Raw genomic sequence first — 16,964 nt, 5'->3', positions numbered from 1 at the left:
CGTGATGATCGGCAGGTATTTTGTGAATGGCTTATTGACGTTGTGACTGAGGAGCGAGGGACAACGTGACTCGGCGTGACTCCTGGCTGGAGAGCGGGCTGTGTGGTCAGCGTTCGTCTGGAGGAAGCGCTCTTCCAGGACTGTGAACAATGTCGGGGTCAGCCGTGTGAACCTCCCTCCTACACCCTCTTCCTTCCATTGTCAGGGGGATGTGAGGCTCCCTCGTGTAGGCCGCTGTTTGGGTGAGGGAATTGTCAGGAGCGCAAGTCTGATGGTGACAGGTGCCAAGAGGAATGTAGGTGATAGGTTGTCGGTTTGTGGGGGGACATTCTCACCATTGTTTGTGATGGCTCTGTGTGTTACAGGTCTGTTGGTTAAGCTAGAAGACCATTGCAAAAAAAAGTGTTTTTTATTACATAGCTTATTTTAGATCCAGTGACATTATCACTAGGTCTCTGTGCCTCTTTATAGGCTGCAGGCAGATCATGGCTGATGGGATGGGCCAACAGGGGGCTGTACAGAGCTTCCTGATGTATGTCCACATGTGATGCTGAGCCTCCATGAATAAAAGAACGGTCACCATCCATCAAATGAAAGGGGAGAGTTGGGCCCCTTTCACACAAAGGGTTCAATCAGGTCCGCTTTTGCATCCGTTTACACCTGCCTACTTCTGATTCACGAAAAAAAAAAAAAATGGAAGTGGATCCGTCCCCTTCCCGTCTAGGCAGATCGGTTTAGAAGGCAGTTGGATCTGTCCCCTTCCAGTCTAGGCGGCCATTGGGTTCACCCCCTTCCCGTCTAGGCAGATTAGTTCAGAGGACAGTTGGGTCTTCCTCCTTCTTGTCTAGGCAGATCGGTTTAGAGGGCAGTTGGGTCCATCCCATTCCAGTCTAGGCTGATTGGTTCAGAGGGCAGTTGGGTCCGTCCTTTTCCTGTCTAGGCTGATTAGTTGAGAGGACAGTTGGGTCTTCCTCCTTCTTGTCTAGGCAGATTGGTTCAGAGGGCAGTTGGGTCCGTCCATTTCCCGTCTAGGCTGATTAGTTGAGAGGACAGTTGGGTCCGTCCCCTTCCTATTTAGGCGAATCGGTTCGGAGGGTAGTTGGGTCCGTCCCCTTCCTGTCTAGGCGGATCAGGAAGGAGAGTAGTTGGGTCCATCCCCTTCCTATCTTGGCAGATTGGTTCAGAGGGTGGTTGGGTCCATCTCCTTCCCGTCTAGGCGGATCAGTTCGGAAGGCAGTTGGGTTCGTCCCCTTTCCCTCTAGGCCTAGGGCATAGGTGTCAAACACAAGGCCCACAGGCCGAATCCAGCCCTCCAGGCCAATTCATGTGGCCCTCGCACCTCTTCTGCAGCTGCCGGAGAGCTCCAACCCTCCTCTGGTCCTACTCCTAACCCTTACTTTCTGCTTTCAAGCAATGCATCCAGCCTCTTCCCAGCAGCAGCATAAGGAAAGGGAGGTGCACTGTGATGTAAGGGAGAGTGGAGGACTCAACTTCTGATGGTGGGGTGGCTCTTGACATCTAATATATGGGGAGGGGATGCGCTGGACATCTAATCTTACAGATACAACTGGCCCTTGTGAGGGCAATCGTAATGCTGATGCAGCCCACGATGAAATTGAGTTTGACACCCCTGCTCTAGGGGGATCGAATTTGAAGGCCTGTTGGGTCCGTCCCTTTCATATCTTGGTGGATCGGCTTAGAGATCAGTTGGGTCTGTCCCCTTCTCATCTAGGTAGATAAGTTCGGAGGGCAGTTGGGTCGTCTCCTTCCTGTCTAGACGGATCGGTTCGGAAGGCAGTTGGGTCCGTCCCCTTTCCGTCAAGGGGGATCGGTTTGTAGGCCATTTGGGTCTGCCCCCTTCCCGCCTAGGCGGATTGATTCGGAGGCCAGTTGGGTGGCCGCCTATAGAGCAAAGTGGGCACTAGGGAGAGTAAGACTGGAAAGTAATGGACTAGATGTTGCTGGACATCCTACAGTCAGGAAATTAATGAATTGATCTGACTTGGTGCAGCTTCTAAAACGCATTATGAGAAGCTCACAGTGTGCAGTGAAATCGTAGTAAAGCATTTTCAGTACAGGAGAGGAGCCAACTGTGCAAGACTGGAGTTCAGCTTTGAGTTGAACATTTATAAGCCATCACTTTAGTCACGTCTCGCCCTCATTCTCTATGGCAGGTGCTTCACCCTCAACACCTCCATGTTTGAATTTTTAAGAACACGCATGTGAATGTGAAATATACCCCCGTCTGTTGCGGAGGGATTATTGCTCAGACTGGGGCGGGGGGACGGGACCTCCTTTTTAGTGTAGTGTTCCTATAACTCTGTGCTCCAGCTGCACAGCCGTTGTCTTAGGGGTTAATAAATATATATATATATGCATATGCAGCTGGAACAAATACAGGCGCTCTTCAACTTCCTCAATTACGCAGATCTTTCAACTTTCGATTGCCAGGTTTCGGAAACGTGACTCACCGCGCGCATCCCTCCTGTGGAATGTCAGCGAATCCCCCCCCTCATGCCCGCCGTTCACATGAGCTGCATTCTCTGCTGGTTCCACTGAATGTTATTTACTTTTATTTCTAGCTTTTAGAAATGTTTAAGAACAAACTAACAAATGGATTCATTGCCAGGACACAGCTGCCTGCCGTAGCGGAACTCGGCTGCAAAAGGTGGGATAAGAAGTTGGTAAAAAAAAAAAGGTATTTTTCCATTGACCTGCCAGTTCAAAGCCAACTATTGCCAGAGACCCCCCCCCCCCCCGAAAGGTGCCAAATTTGACACCGGAGGGGGGGGGGAATCCGAAAAGCAGAAGTTCAATTTTTTGGGTGGAACTCCACTTTAATGCATACAATGCATTAAGGTGAAAAACCTTAAAGCGGATGTGCCACTAAAAAAATATATTAAAAGCCAGCAGCTACAAATACTGCAGCTGCTGACTTTTAATATAAGGACACTTACCTGTCCTGGAGTCCAGCGCCGATCGCAACAGATGACGAGCGATCGCTCGTCACCCTGCTGCTCCCCCCTCCATCCACGGTGAGGGAACCAGGAAGTGAAGCGCTCCGGCTTCACTGCCCGGTTCCCTACGGCGCATGCGCGAGTCGCGCTGCGCCCGCCGATTGGCTCCCGCTTTGTGCTGGGAGCCGAGTGTTCCCAGCATACAACGGGGGACGGACGGGAAGCAGAGAAAAAACCCGTCTTTTGCCCGTATCGTAGGGCCGGAAGTGGGTGCAAGTGGGTGTAGACAGGTATCTGCACCCCCCTCCCCCCTGAAAGGTGTCAAATGTGACACCGGAGGGGGGGAGGGTGCCGATCAGCGGGACTCCACTTTAGAGTGGATATCCGCTTTAAAGAGGCGTTCCACCCAAAAATGGAACTTCCGCTTATCCCACTCCTCACCCCCTTACATGCCACATTTGGCATGTAATTTTTGTTGGGGGGGGGGGGAGTGGGGGCTTCAGGAGGAGTGGGACTTCCTGTCCCACTTCCTCCTTCCGCCGAGGGGCCGGTAAGGCGATTAAGGTTAATCGCCTTTTGGCAGCCCCTCCCTGTAGGCGATCGCCTAGGACACGTGACAGGTCCTAGGCGATCGCCTGCCCAATCAAACAGCGCAGCGCCGGGCGCGCATGCGCAGTGGGTGCCCGGTCGTGAAGCCGAAAGCTGTCATGGCCAGGTGCCCACAGTGACATTGAAGATGCCGGCCGGGGAGGGGGGGAGAGGAGCGGAGCCCCGGCCGGCGCGTCGCTGGAACGCTGGAGCAGGTAAGTGTCTGTTTATTAAAAGCCAGCAGCTACACTTTTTGTAGCTGCTGACTTTTAATAAACATAAATATTGTCTGGAACACCCCTTAAGGCTTAAGAACCACTTGAAGCCAGCAGGCATCATGGGCTCCTCCTGCTGCTGTCAGTCATACACCTATGAGGAAGGAGCAGGGGCGTGGCTTACTGGTAGAGTAGTGGACAGCACCAGTGGAGGACTGTCAGGAGAGAAGGTAGGGGACCACTCTCTGCAATATTGTTGCACAGAGCACTATAATGCTGGATTTTCAGAGCTGCTATATAATTCTAGGAACACAGGGGAGTATATTTTATAAAGGTCCTTAATGCTAAGCTCCTGAGCCTCCTGGAATAAAGACCAGTCACTGCCACTCTCTCCCCTTGAGTAGGGTGGCTGGTCTCGTCTCCGCCCCCCTGTAGTTTTTTTTCAGACAGCCCTTAGTGGGTGTGGTCTGTTGGGTCCCTCCCACAGCTCTGTGATGTCACTGCTAAGTAATGACGAAGTTTGAAAAGGCATTTGGTGCACACTAAGTAGATTTAAGTAGATTGTAACTACTGAAGAATATGTTTGAAGCAGAACTTTAGTCATTTTTTTCATCTTTCCATCTATTAAAGTGGAAGTAAACAAAAACAAAAAACCCTGCAAGATAAAGGCATTATGAATTGCTTACCTGAGAACAAAGCCCCAGCAGCGGTCCTGGGACACCACCTCCGTCGTCGCCTCGATACCCGGAGTGACTCCTGGGTGTCGCTGCTCCGGCGCTGTGGCTGGCTGGAGCATCGATGACGTCACTCCCGCCGCATTGCTCGGGACCCGGTGCGCGTGCCCGGCGGCCGCGATGTCCGGCGGGCACCCGCGGTTGCCCGCAATCACGGCAGGACCATGGATCTGTGTGTGTAAACTCACAGATCCATGTCCTGTCGGCGCAGAGGAGACCGATGTGTGTTCCCAGTACAGAGGAACACACATTGATCTCCTCCCCTTGTGAGTCCCCTCCACCCTACAGTTAGAACACACTTTAGGGAACATATTTAACCCCTTCAGCTCCCTCTAGTGTTAATACCTTCCCTGCCAGTCACATTTACACAGTAATCAGTGCAGTTTTATAGCACTAATCGCTGTGTAAATGTGAATGGTCCCAAAAATGTGTCAAAAGTGTCCGATATGTCCGCCGCAAAGTCACGGTCACAATAAAAATCGCAGATCGCCGCCATTACTAGTAAAAAAATTAAAATAAAATAAAAATGCCATAATTCTATTCCCTATTTTGTAGACGCTAGAACTTTTGCGCAAACCGATCAAATACGCTTTTTTTTTTTTTTTTTTTTTTTACCAAAAATATGTAGAATACGTATCGGTCTAAACTAAGAAAAAAAAAATATGATATTTATTAAATCAAAAAGTAAAAGATACTGTGTTTTTTTCAAAATTGTCGCTCTTCTTTTGTTTATAGCGCAAAAAATTAAAACCGCAGAGGTGATCAAATACCACTAAAAGAAAGCTTTATTTGTGGGGGGCGTCAATTTTGTTTGGGAGCCACGCCGTACGATCGCGCAATTGTCATTCAAAGTGCGGCAGCGCTGAAAACTAAATATTGGTCTGGGCAGGAATGGGGGTGAAAATGCACTGTATTGAAGTGGTTAAAGAGGAAGTAAACCCTCGGTTTTTCCTTCTTTTTTTTTTTTTTTAACTAGACCTGCAAGAGAGTCATAATGAGCTAGTATGCACAGCATACTAGCTCATTATGTGTCACTTGCCTGAGATCGAAGCCCCCGAAGTCCGCCTCGGTCCTGTCCACCACCGCCGCCATGTCCCCTCGTCTTTTTCCTGTTATCGCCGCTCCAGCGCTGTGATTGGCTGGAGCGACAATTACTTCACTCCCCCGCATGCGTGCGAGACCGGCAGAAGACAGCGGTGCCCGTTTCTGTGAAAATATCTCCTTAAACGTGTAGGTTAAGGAGATATTTCTTTCACCTACAGGTAAGCCTAAATTAAGCAAGTTGCAAGAGTGGGTTTACAACCACTTTAATCTAGGTGTACCTGTAGGTCAACGTGGTCTTTAAGGGTTTACAACTACTTTAAATCTTCTGCCCTTGTTTTTAACTTTGGATAATAAAACACTTTTTTTTCTGCCAGTAAATACCTTTTACAGCCCACTTCATGTTTCTTGTCTGGTCATTAGCCTAGGCTTATGACATCATGCACATCTCGCACGCTCTCTTGCGCTCTCGCTCTTTGCTAGGGAGGGGGGTGAGTCATAAGAGAGACAATGAGAACTAGAGGTGTGCCTCTGTGTAAATCCAGGAAGTGAACAGGCAGCAGCTTCAGCTGCCCACAGTTAAAATGGCTGCAGCCAGACTCAGTGGAGGGAGATTTCTGCAGCATATTCGGCAAGTACAGAATTACAGTATGTATAAAATAATATGCAAAGTGGTTGGAGGGAAGCTTCAGAATGGCAAAGATGTTTTTATTACAGATTATCGCTCGGATTCACGTAGAAGCGCGCATCTTTGTGTGGGCGTAACGTATCCTATTTACGTTACGCCTCCGCAACTTTGACAGACAAGTGCAGTATTCTCAAACCAAAGTTGCGGCGGCGTATCGTAAATAGGCCGGCGTAAGCCCGCCTAATTCAAATGTGGAAGATGTGGGCATGTGTTTTCTTTTTTTTTTCTTTTTTTTTTATTTTCTTTTTTTTTTGTTAAAGTGTATTTTGTGCGTGTACTCGAGAGAGGAGCCGGACTGCAGGAGTTGGGAGTAGGCAGGCCTCCCCCAGAGGCATTCTGCCACCTTTCTCCATGCCCCGGGTGGCAATGGCGGGTGTGTGAGGGGGTCCTCCCACACAGCCCGCCCTACCTGCTCCGCTTTGAAGCCCAACGGGGCAGAGGGACTCCCTATAAGGGAGTGAGAGGATCTAGCCCGCTCAACCAGCCCCGTTAGTCCTTCGCCTCTCTTTTTTTTTTAGAGATCGCGTGGTCAAAGTGCGTGCATGTTAACCCAATTTCGAGTGCGCGTGTAAGTGTGGTGGTTTTTGTGGGAGGGGGGTGGGCGTACTAAGCGCAAGCTTACCTCGCATAGCACACCCACCAGGAGCCGGGCTGAGACCACCAAACTCAATTCACATGTAGCCGAGACCGGGATCCGAACCCCTAGCTGCAGAGGTGAATGGCTTGTCAGCGCAGTGCCAATCGCGTTGAGCCATCGCAGCTCCCTGTGGGCGTGTGTTATGTTAATTTCATGTGACCCCACGTAAATGACGCTTTTTACGAACGGCACATGCGCCGTCCGTGAAAGTATCCCAGTGCGCATGCTCCAAATTAACCCGCAAGAAGCCAATGCTTTTGACGTGAACGTAAATGACGCCCAGCCCTATTCGCGAACGACTTGCGCAAACGACGTAAAACGTGAAAAATTTTACGCTGTTCCGACGTCCATACTTAACATTGGTACGCCTCATCTATGCCTCATATAGCAGGGGTAACTTTACGCCGGGAAAAGCCTAACGTAAACGGCGTATCTGAAATGCGATGGCCGGGTGTACGTTTGTGAATTGGCGTATCTACCTGATTTACATATTTCTAGGCGTAAATCAGCGTACACGCCCCTAGCGGCCAGCGTAAATATGCAGTTAAGATACGACGGCGTAGGAGACTTACGCTGGTCGTATCTTATACAAATTCTGGCGTATCTGATTCTTTGAATCAGGCGCCAAGATACGACGCCTCAGACTCAGAGATACGACGGCGTATCTCCTACGTGAATCTGGGCCTATGTGAGCAGACTGCAGTTCCTCTTTAAATTTTAATTACATTTTTTTTTTCTTTAATCCAGGTTCGCCTTTTAATGGTAATACTGTACTAATTACTTAAAATGAAATTTTCTCATAGAAAATACAATATACTTTTCCCTTGGAAGCAAAGTATTGAAAATCTTATCACAGTTTCATTTCCTCCCATATTGATTAGTAGGCAGAGTATTGATTAGACCACTTGGCACCCATATTAACCCCAGATGTCGATATACATATATATTTCCCTTCGCAGGAGCAAATATTTGTTAGGAGGGGGGGGAGTGTTCTAAAATAATCATTTGGAATCACAAGAGAGATTTTTGCATGCGCAATAAGCCTTTTTAATGAGCTGCCTCTGTCCCGAGTCCAAAGTTTTCTGCGGTAACTAAAAGCAGATCCTTTAATGTTGTGAGTGTTGCTTTTCTTACTCTGACGGGCCTTTTGTATCGCCGGATGATCTTTTTAAACGTGGTGCTTTGCTAGGAAGTCTTAACGATAATTGCTTTTTCATTAGTTGGCAAAATCTTCAGAGGCAGTAAAAGAAGATATATTTTTTTTTTGCAATCTGGGGATAAAGATCGGAAGGTCGGGATGTAAAGTGTGTAGAATGTTAATGGCAGAACAGAACAAATCCAGAGCATTCCTTACCCTTCTGAACCCAACCACGTCATAATCACTGGCGGGATTTTTTTTTTTCGGAAGATCGTGCAAACCGCAATTGGGCTACATGCATATGGCGCTCTCGGATTTGTGGAGAATCGACACAAAAAGTCTGTGAAATTATGTCTGTATGACTTGAGATGCGTACATTCTGTGCTGCCGCCATTTGCGCACTGTTAACGTTTAGATCTCTGACTGACTAGTTCTCCATCAGGTCCACTTTGCTTCTGAATGACAGCAGGCGGATCCACAGCCGCTTTCAAATCCACCTTACTGCCATGTGGACCTGATGGGGAACTAGACTCTGAGTTCTGGCTCTGACTACGCAGTGACCAATCCTTTCCTGAACATGGGTTTTGCTGATATTTGGGTAATGACATCACCTGTATCCCCCATTTACATTTTGGCTTTAGGCTGGGGAATCTCCCAGCCGACAGCCGAATGGGGCCGTGGAGACGGCACAGTGTAGGAAGTTCGCACATACATGACGTCGTCTTGACACAGGCACCGCCCTCTCATGAGTACTGGTGTATCTCTGTACTCCAGCCCAGTGTTGGTCTGATTGTAAATGCTTAGGGCTAGATTCACATAGAACCGCGTATCTTTGCGGCGGCGTAACGTATCCGATTTACAAGTGCTGTATTCTCAAAGCACTTGCTCCGTAAGTTGCGGCGGCTTAGCGTAAATCGGCCGGTGTAAGCCCGCCTAATTCAAATTTGGATCAGGGGGGCGTGTTTTATGTAAATGTACTGTGACCTGACGTGATTGACGTTTTTCCCGAACGGCGCATGCGCCGTCCGTGGAATTTCCCAGTGTGCATTGCTCCAAAGTATGCCGCAAGGACGTCATTGGTTTCGACGTGAACGTAAATGACATCCAGCCCCATTCACGGACGACTTACGCAAACGACATAACTTTTTCAAATTTCAACGCGGGAACGACGCCCATACTTAACATTGGTACGCCGCACTTACGCCACCATATAACAGGGGTAACTGTACGCCGGGAAAAGCCTAACGTAAACGGCATAACTTTACTGTGTCGGCCGGGCGTGCGTTCGGGAATTTGCGTATCTAGCTAATTTGCATACTCGCCGCGGAATTCGACGGAAGCGGCGGCCAGCGTAAATATGCAATTGCGATCCGACGGCGTAAGAGATTTACGCCTGTCGGATCTAACAGATATTTATGCGTAACTGATTCTAAGAATCAGGCGCATAGATACGATGGCGCAACGCAGAGATACGACGGCGTATCTGGAGATACGCCGTCGTATCTCCACTGAGAATCTGGCCCCTAGTTTTTATTTTTATTAAAATAACAAACATGTGATGCTTACCTGCTCTGTACAATGAGCACCCCTGATCCTCCTCCTCTTGGGTCCCCACCAGTGCTCCTGGCTCTTCCCCTCCACTGAGGACTCCCATAGCAAGCTGCTTGCTATGGGGGTACTCGTGCATGCCGATTCCCGAGCCCCATTATGTGTGTTCATTGACGCACATAGAATGGTTGTGCCCGCCCCCCCCTCACTGGCTGTGAATGACAGCAGCAGGGAACCAATGTATTCTGCTGCTGTCCTTGAGCAAATGAGGAGGGAGAGAGCCTGTGCTGCATGTAGCACAGTGGTCTCAAACTGGCGGCCCTCCAGCTTTTGTGGAACTATAAGTCCCATCATGCCTCTGCCTGTGGGGTTCATGCTTGTAACTGTCAGTCTTGCAATGCCTCTTGAGAATTGTAGTTCTGCAACAGCTGGGGGGCCACCAATTTGAGACCCCTGATAGAAGATATCCTGTCCTCATTACCCGGAGCTGCGGCTGTTGACATCACCGCTCGGCTCCCTCCTCCTCCTCCCCCTGCCGCCGGGCCAGTAGGAGAGAACAGAGCCTCGCGCATGCGCAGTAGTGTTCTCGGCGTGAAGCCGTAAGGTTACACTGCCGGGTTCCCTTATCCGCAATGGCAGTGGCAGCACCGGACAGCTGATGTAAACATCAGCTGCGATGCCGACATCGCTGAACTCCAGGACAGGCAAGTGTTCTATTAGAAGCCAGCAGCTGCAGTATGTGTAGCTGCTGGCTTTTAATTTTTGCAGCGGTGGGCAGACCTCCTCTTTAATGCAGAAAATGCGATAAAGTGGTTCTTCACGCTCCCTAGCCCAGACACCCCCGCCATTTTTTTTTTTAATCCCTATTTACCAGGTTGCAAGTCCTGCCCATTTAAGATACTCACCTGCCCAGTGTATCCAGCATTGTCCTGCAGAGATCTCATTCTTTTCTGCAACCCCCCCCCCCCCCCCCCCCCCCCCCCAGTCCTGCGCCACCATCTTCTTCTGTGACGCCATCGGTAAGCTTCCGGCTCTTCTGGGTTAAGCCGGCAGGTTCCCGATGACGTGCCAAAAGAATGCCCAATTTGTGCAGCGGAAGGGAGAGGCAACATACTTAGAGGGTGAAGCTCTGCTTTAAGGTAAAAAAAAAAAAAAACTTCTGCCTTTAGAACTGTAATTGCCACCCGTGTCCCAATCTGAGATCACACGGTAATTCTTTAAGGCTGGCCATACAAGGTGCAAATTTCTTTCCTGCAACCACGAGTTTCCGGTAAGAAATTTGCATGATTCTCCCATCAACACCGACAATGCTGACATGGAAATAGGCAATTGTCTTCTTATGGCGGGAGGGCGGGCAGGGGAAGCCGTTCCCGCTGGGAGAAAACAGTGATTACCACTAGCAGCTATAGCAGCCATAATGGGAAGCAAATACCGCAGGCTGGTTGTACCCAAGTTGATCGATCAACTTGGTTTATTCAGCCTGCCCATTAACGGTTCGAATCTCAGCCTTTCCTGCTGAACCGGCCGAGATACGAACCGTGTATGGCCGGCCTAAGAATTTGCCGCTGTCTTGGCTACAGATTCCCAAATTTGCTGGCGCAGGAGCGATCTGAATTTGCCACACGTGATGGTAATGTTACCAACACTGGTACCAATGCGTGCCTGAATTAGGCACAGGTGGTTCTAAAGGGAACTACTGCCAGGAAAGTGCCATTAGGGCTGTTTTTAAAGAGGAACTGCAGTCTGCTCACATAATTTGTAATAAAAACATCTTTACCATTCTGAATCTTCCCTCCAACTACTTTGCATATTTTATATATACTGTGATTCTGTACTTGCCAAATATGCTGAAGAAATCTCCCTCTTACTGAGTCTGGCTGCAGCCATTTTAACTGTGGGCAGCTGAAGCTGCTGCCTGTTCACTTCCTGAATTTACACAGAGACACACCTGCAGCTCTCATTGGCTCTCCTATGACTCATCCCCCCTCCCTTCCTGATAAACACTCACGAGAGTGAGGGAGATGTGCATGATGTCATAAGCCTAGGCTAATAATCCGACAAGAAACAGGAAGTGGGCTCTATAAGGGATTTACTGGCAAAAAATTTTTTTTGCTATCCAAAGTTAAAATGACAGGGCAGAAGATTTAATAGATGGAAAGATGAAAAAATGACTAAATGAGTTGTAAAGGTTTGTTTTTTATTTTCTAAATGGGTTCCTTTAAGCTAGTGCATTGTTGGTTCACTTACCTTTTCCTTCAATTTTCCTTCTAAATGTTTTTTTTCTTTGTTTTCTTTGTCTGAATTTCTCACTTCCTGTTTCTCCTCAGTAAGCTGTTCTGACTGACTTTCCACTGCTCAGATGATGGTGGAAAGCTTACTGAGGAGGAACAGGAAGTGAGAAATTCAGACAAAGGAAAAAAAAAACATTTAGAAGGGAAATTGAAGGAAAAGGTAAGTGACCCAACAATGCACTAGCTTAAAGGAACCGATTTAGAAAATAAAAAACAAACCTTTACAACCCCTTTAAGTTCCCCAGACTATGGGCTAGATTCATGTAGGGGGACGCAAGTTTGTGCGGGCGTAGCGTATCCTATTTACGCTACGCCTCCGCAACTTAGACGGGCAAGTGCAGTATTCACAAAGCACTTGCTCCGTAAGTTGCGGCAGCGTAGCGTAAATCTGCCGGCGTAAGCGCGCCAAATTCAAATTGTCAAGAGGTGGGCGTGTTTTATGTAAATAAAACATGACCCCACGTAAATGACGTTTCTCGCGAACGGCACATGTGCCGGCCGTGAACGTATCTCAGTGCGCATGCTCCTAATCACGTCGCAAATAGTCACTGCTTTCGACGTGAACGTAATTTACGCAAAGCCCTATTCACGAACGACTTGCGCAAACGACGTAAACAAATTTAAAGTAGAGTTCCACCCATAAATATAACATTACATCAGTAGTTTTAAAAAAATGTCATTAGTCCTTTACGAATTATTTTTTTTTTTTTAGATGCCTTCAAAGTGTTGTTGCTAGGCAGAATAGTTAATCTTCCCACTTCCTGCACCTAGGTGCTTAATGCACCGCACAGACTCCTGGGAATGTAGTGGGTGTAACTTTCCAGGAGTCTGTGCACTCCCCAGTCTCAAAGAATCATGTGACTTGGACAGCACAGGTGCTGAAACCTGATCTGACACTGCTTGTGTAGCACTGAGCATGTGCGAGATCTCAAAGGCTGAAATCCAGGAAGTCATACAGTCTGGCTTCATGATGCCCACACTTAAGATGGCCCCAGTCAATTTCTATTTTATAAAGTGTCTAAATGCTGTAACAACCTAACAAAACGGACCTTAGTTTACAGACTAACTTTACTAGAATACATTAAGCTTGTGTATTACAGAGGTATTTATATTTAAAAAGTGAAATTGTGGCCGGAACTCCGCTTTAAGATTCGATGTGGGAACGACGTCCATACTTAACATTGGTTATGCCTCATATAGCAGGAGTAACGTTACGCCGGAAAAAGCCTTACGCAAACAACGTAAAAAAATCCGCCGGGTGCACGTACGTTTCTGAATCGGCGTATCCAGCTCATTTGCATATTCTACACTGGATTCGACTGCAGCGCCACCTAGCGGCCAGCGTAAATATGCACCCTAAGATACGACGGCGTAAGAGACTTGCGCCAGTCGGATCTTAGCCTAATTTCGGCGTATCTTGCTTTCTGAATACAGAAAGAAGATACGCCGGCGCAGATTTGAATTTTCGCGGCGTATCAATATATACGCCGGCGTAAATTCTTTCTGAATCTAGCCCTATGTATTTTCTGCAATAGAAAGCCTGCCTGTTTGCATCTTTTCAATTTTAAAAAACCACCCTGTGTAAATAAAAAAAAAAGTAAGGCCGGCCATAGATGGTTTAAATCTCAGCCGGTTTAGCAGGAACCAGCCGAGATTCTAACCGTGTGTGGGTAGGCTGAATGTACCAAGTCGATCGATCCACTTGACACAACTGGGCTGCCAGATTCACTTGCGATTATCACTAGTTATAGCCACTAACAATAATCGGACAATGGCTTGGCAGGAGGGATTGCGTTGTCGGTTATCTGCGTTGATGGGGGGCATTGTGCAAACCCGTGGTTGCAGAAAATAAATTTGCAACGTCTATGGAATGCCTAAATCTCTCCTGCTGCCCACTTTGTCAAATACCGTTCCTGTACGAAGAAATCGTCCTTTGAAGTTCACTTGTGTCCCCTGCTGCACTCAATGGGTCCTCCCTCTGACCTCGGACATCATTACCCTCTCCTATATATATTAAGCGGCGTTTTCCGGCGGTGAGCGGCGTTTTCCGGCGGTGAGCGGCGTTTTCCGGCGGTGAGCAGCGTTTTCCGGCGGTGAGCAGCGTTTTCCGGCGGTGAGCAGCGTTTTCCGGCGGTGAGCGGCGTTTTCCGGCGGTGAGCAGCGTTTTCCGGCGGTGAGCAGCGTTTTCCGGCGGTGAGCAGCGTTTGCCAGTGCAGGCAGCAGAAAGGATTTTCCGCTCTTTTTTTACAGCTGTTATGGGGAAGTTCGGTTTAATAACAAAGTTTCTCTTTTCTAATATCAATAAATTGAGTACACTTAGGGATAGCTTGACAATACTAACGGCTTGTAGCGTCGGAAACCTTCCTGTGTAAGTTTTACCAAGTTAACTTCGACCGTTCTGATCGCGGCTCTCATGCGGCATTGTCCAATACATAATGAAGGTCTTTTGTCTGTAAATTCTATAAGCACATTGTGCGTAATACAGCCGCAAAGATTGTAATTCCATTCATAGGACTAAGAGGAAAGTTTAAACGCCAAGGTGAGCCGCCGTCGCTGCAGACTAACGTTACCTTGGTAACCTATTTATTGCATGTCCTCGCAAGGTCTTCATGTCATGAGTGCCGTGTTTTTCTCTATTGAATCTTTACGTTTTTTGTCTTTCGCATGTTTTTCTCATTGCGACATACAGACTCTCGTTGCCGGTGTCATTGTAGGGCATGTTGTTTGCTAACAAAGTTTCACAAATGATTAACTGACGTGTTTTTTTTCTGTCCCCCCCCCCCCAGGGATATCACTCACTGCCGAACGAAGCCGAGATCGCGCAAACCAAAAAGTTATTCCGGAGGAGAAGAAATGACAGGCGGTAAGGGTTGAATTGTGTTGTGTTGGATGAATTTTAAAGGGATTTTTACCTGCAGATAAATCGGAGCCCCAGACAAATATTAAACAAGGAGGGTGATGGGCAGCACCGTGGGCCAGTCTGTACTGTCGGTCTAACAATGTAAACACACTTCTAGGAGGGGAGAAATGTGATGGCTTCATTGGGGTTCTGCTGTCTTTTCAGACTGGTAAAGGAGAGCCTGGCCATACATGTTCAATCCACTTGTACAATTTTCCTTTCGATTTACCAAAAACCATATAATATGAGGTCAAAACTAAACAACTTTCCATTGTATCCAATTAGACAGACCCTTGCACTACGTAGTTTAACCGCTTGTTGACCAGCGCATGACCATGTACGATGGCACGGCTGCGCAAATGGGCGTACAGGTACATCCCCTTTAAATCGTGGCTTAGCGCCCGCTGCATACTCCGTGAGCATGCCCACAAGTTCTGTGGACTCTCTCGGCCGGGGGCCCCGCGATCGTGACACGGAGCTGCAGAACGGGAAGATGCCTATGTAAACAAGGCATTTCCCTGTTCTGCCTAGATCAACTCTGTCTTTGAGTGCATGACCTGTTCAGAGTCCTATTCGCCTCCCCCTATGTCCTGCTACTGAATTTCCTGTAGCCTCACTTTCTGTGCTCAGGTCCTAAACCAGTCCAACAGGTTAATTTGCTTATCAGTAGGGGAGCCATCTTCCAAACACAACACATGTAACTAAAATCTATCCATTCACATAGCTTGGCTACAAAAAAAAAATCACCGCCATAGCCACAAAGGAAGACAACATCCTATCAATCTTATACCGATCTTTTTGCCTGACGAAGAGGTCCTGCGTGGCCTCGAAACGTTGCTCTTTTTGACATAATAGATATGCATTAAATCTTTGGACGTTATGATTCCTGGTGTGCTGGCGAGTATATATATATAAACATCCTATCAAAGACGGCTGCCTTCACAACGAGACACAAGCTGTACTAGGCATGGCAAGTCAGTAATGGTAAAATGATCAGCTGAAGGGAGACCAAAGGCAACATTGCTGACTAGTACTTTTCCCTCTGCCTGATGTTTTTGGGGGCACATGTTTCTTCTTTAAAGGGGTTTTAAAGCTTTGTGTTTTTCTCTTTAATGCATCCTATACACCTAGCACTCTCTGGGCCCCCCAGCACCCCCGTTTTACTTACCTGAGCCACGAAACTCCGTGGGCACGATGATTTCCCCCAGCTTGAGGCAGCTCTTCATTGGAGATTGATAGCAGCACAGCCATTGGCTCCCACCGCTGTCAATCACATCAATGACATGGCGTGCCAGAGGGACCCCAGAAGACGAGGTTTGGGGCCACTCTGCAAAACAAACTGCACAGCGGAGGTAAGTATGACATGTTTGTTAATTTTATTTTTTTAACCAGTTAACAACCGCCCTATAGACGATATACGTCTACAAGGCGGTTGCTTAACTCTGGGAGGATGTCCATGGACGTCCTCCCAGAATCGCGCTCCCGCGCACCCTCTGGGGCGCGCACACGGGAATGTCCGTGACCACACGGATCACAGTAAATTACCACGTGATCGCTCCATCCAATGACGGAGCAATCACTTGTAAACAAACCGGCGTCATGTGATGACGCCGGTTCCTCCCTCCCCTCTCTGTACCGAATGGTACAGTGTGAGAGGAGAGGTGGGGGAGAGAGCAGATGCAGCATGAATGCTGTGGGCTGGATCTGTGACACATGCAGTCACAGATCCAGCCAGCCATCCCTGCTCAGCCATCCCTGCCCCATACTGTGCTATACACAATACCCCACAATACTCTGCAATACCCCACAATACTCTGCAATACCCCACAATACTCTGCAATACCCTGCAGCGTCGCCTATGGGGATTTTTAAGTAGCAAAGTTTGGCGCCATTCCACGAGCGTGTGCAATTTTGAAGGGTGACATGTTGGGTATCTATTTACTCGGCGTAACTTCATCTTTCACATTTATGCAAAAGAATGAAGAAAAAATACTAAATTTGCTAAATTTTAAAACCGAAACAAAGAAAAATTCATTTTTTTTACAGAATTTTCAGTCTTTTTTTTCTCTTATAGCGCAAAAAAATAAACCCAACGGTGATTAAATACCACCAAAAGAAAGCTCTATTTGTGTGAAAAAAAAGGACGAAAATTTCATTTGGGTACAGTGTTGTATGACTGAGTAATTGTCATTCAAATTGTGAGAGCGCCGAAAGCTGAAAATTGGTCT

The 16,964-nt window shown here is 47.8% G+C and overlaps 1 protein-coding gene across 2 annotated transcripts in view; it reads left to right on the top strand.

Moving 5' to 3' along the window:
• Positions 1-16,964, top strand: part of CTIF (cap binding complex dependent translation initiation factor) — a 291,102-nt gene that overhangs the window by 133,707 nt on the left and 140,431 nt on the right. For both annotated transcript variants that reach the window (XM_040336576.1, XM_040336587.1), the window contains exon 8: positions 14,624-14,700. In XM_040336576.1, the coding sequence (XP_040192510.1) occupies positions 14,624-14,700 (77 nt within the window). The remainder of the gene's footprint in view (positions 1-14,623; positions 14,701-16,964) is intronic.

This window comes from Rana temporaria, chromosome 1 (assembly GCF_905171775.1).
Source record: "Rana temporaria chromosome 1, aRanTem1.1, whole genome shotgun sequence".
In the NCBI taxonomy this organism is placed as follows: domain Eukaryota; kingdom Metazoa; phylum Chordata; class Amphibia; order Anura; family Ranidae; genus Rana; species Rana temporaria.
The sequence above is the reverse complement of the archived record's forward strand: the minus strand, read 5'-3'. Positions and strand labels throughout refer to the sequence as shown.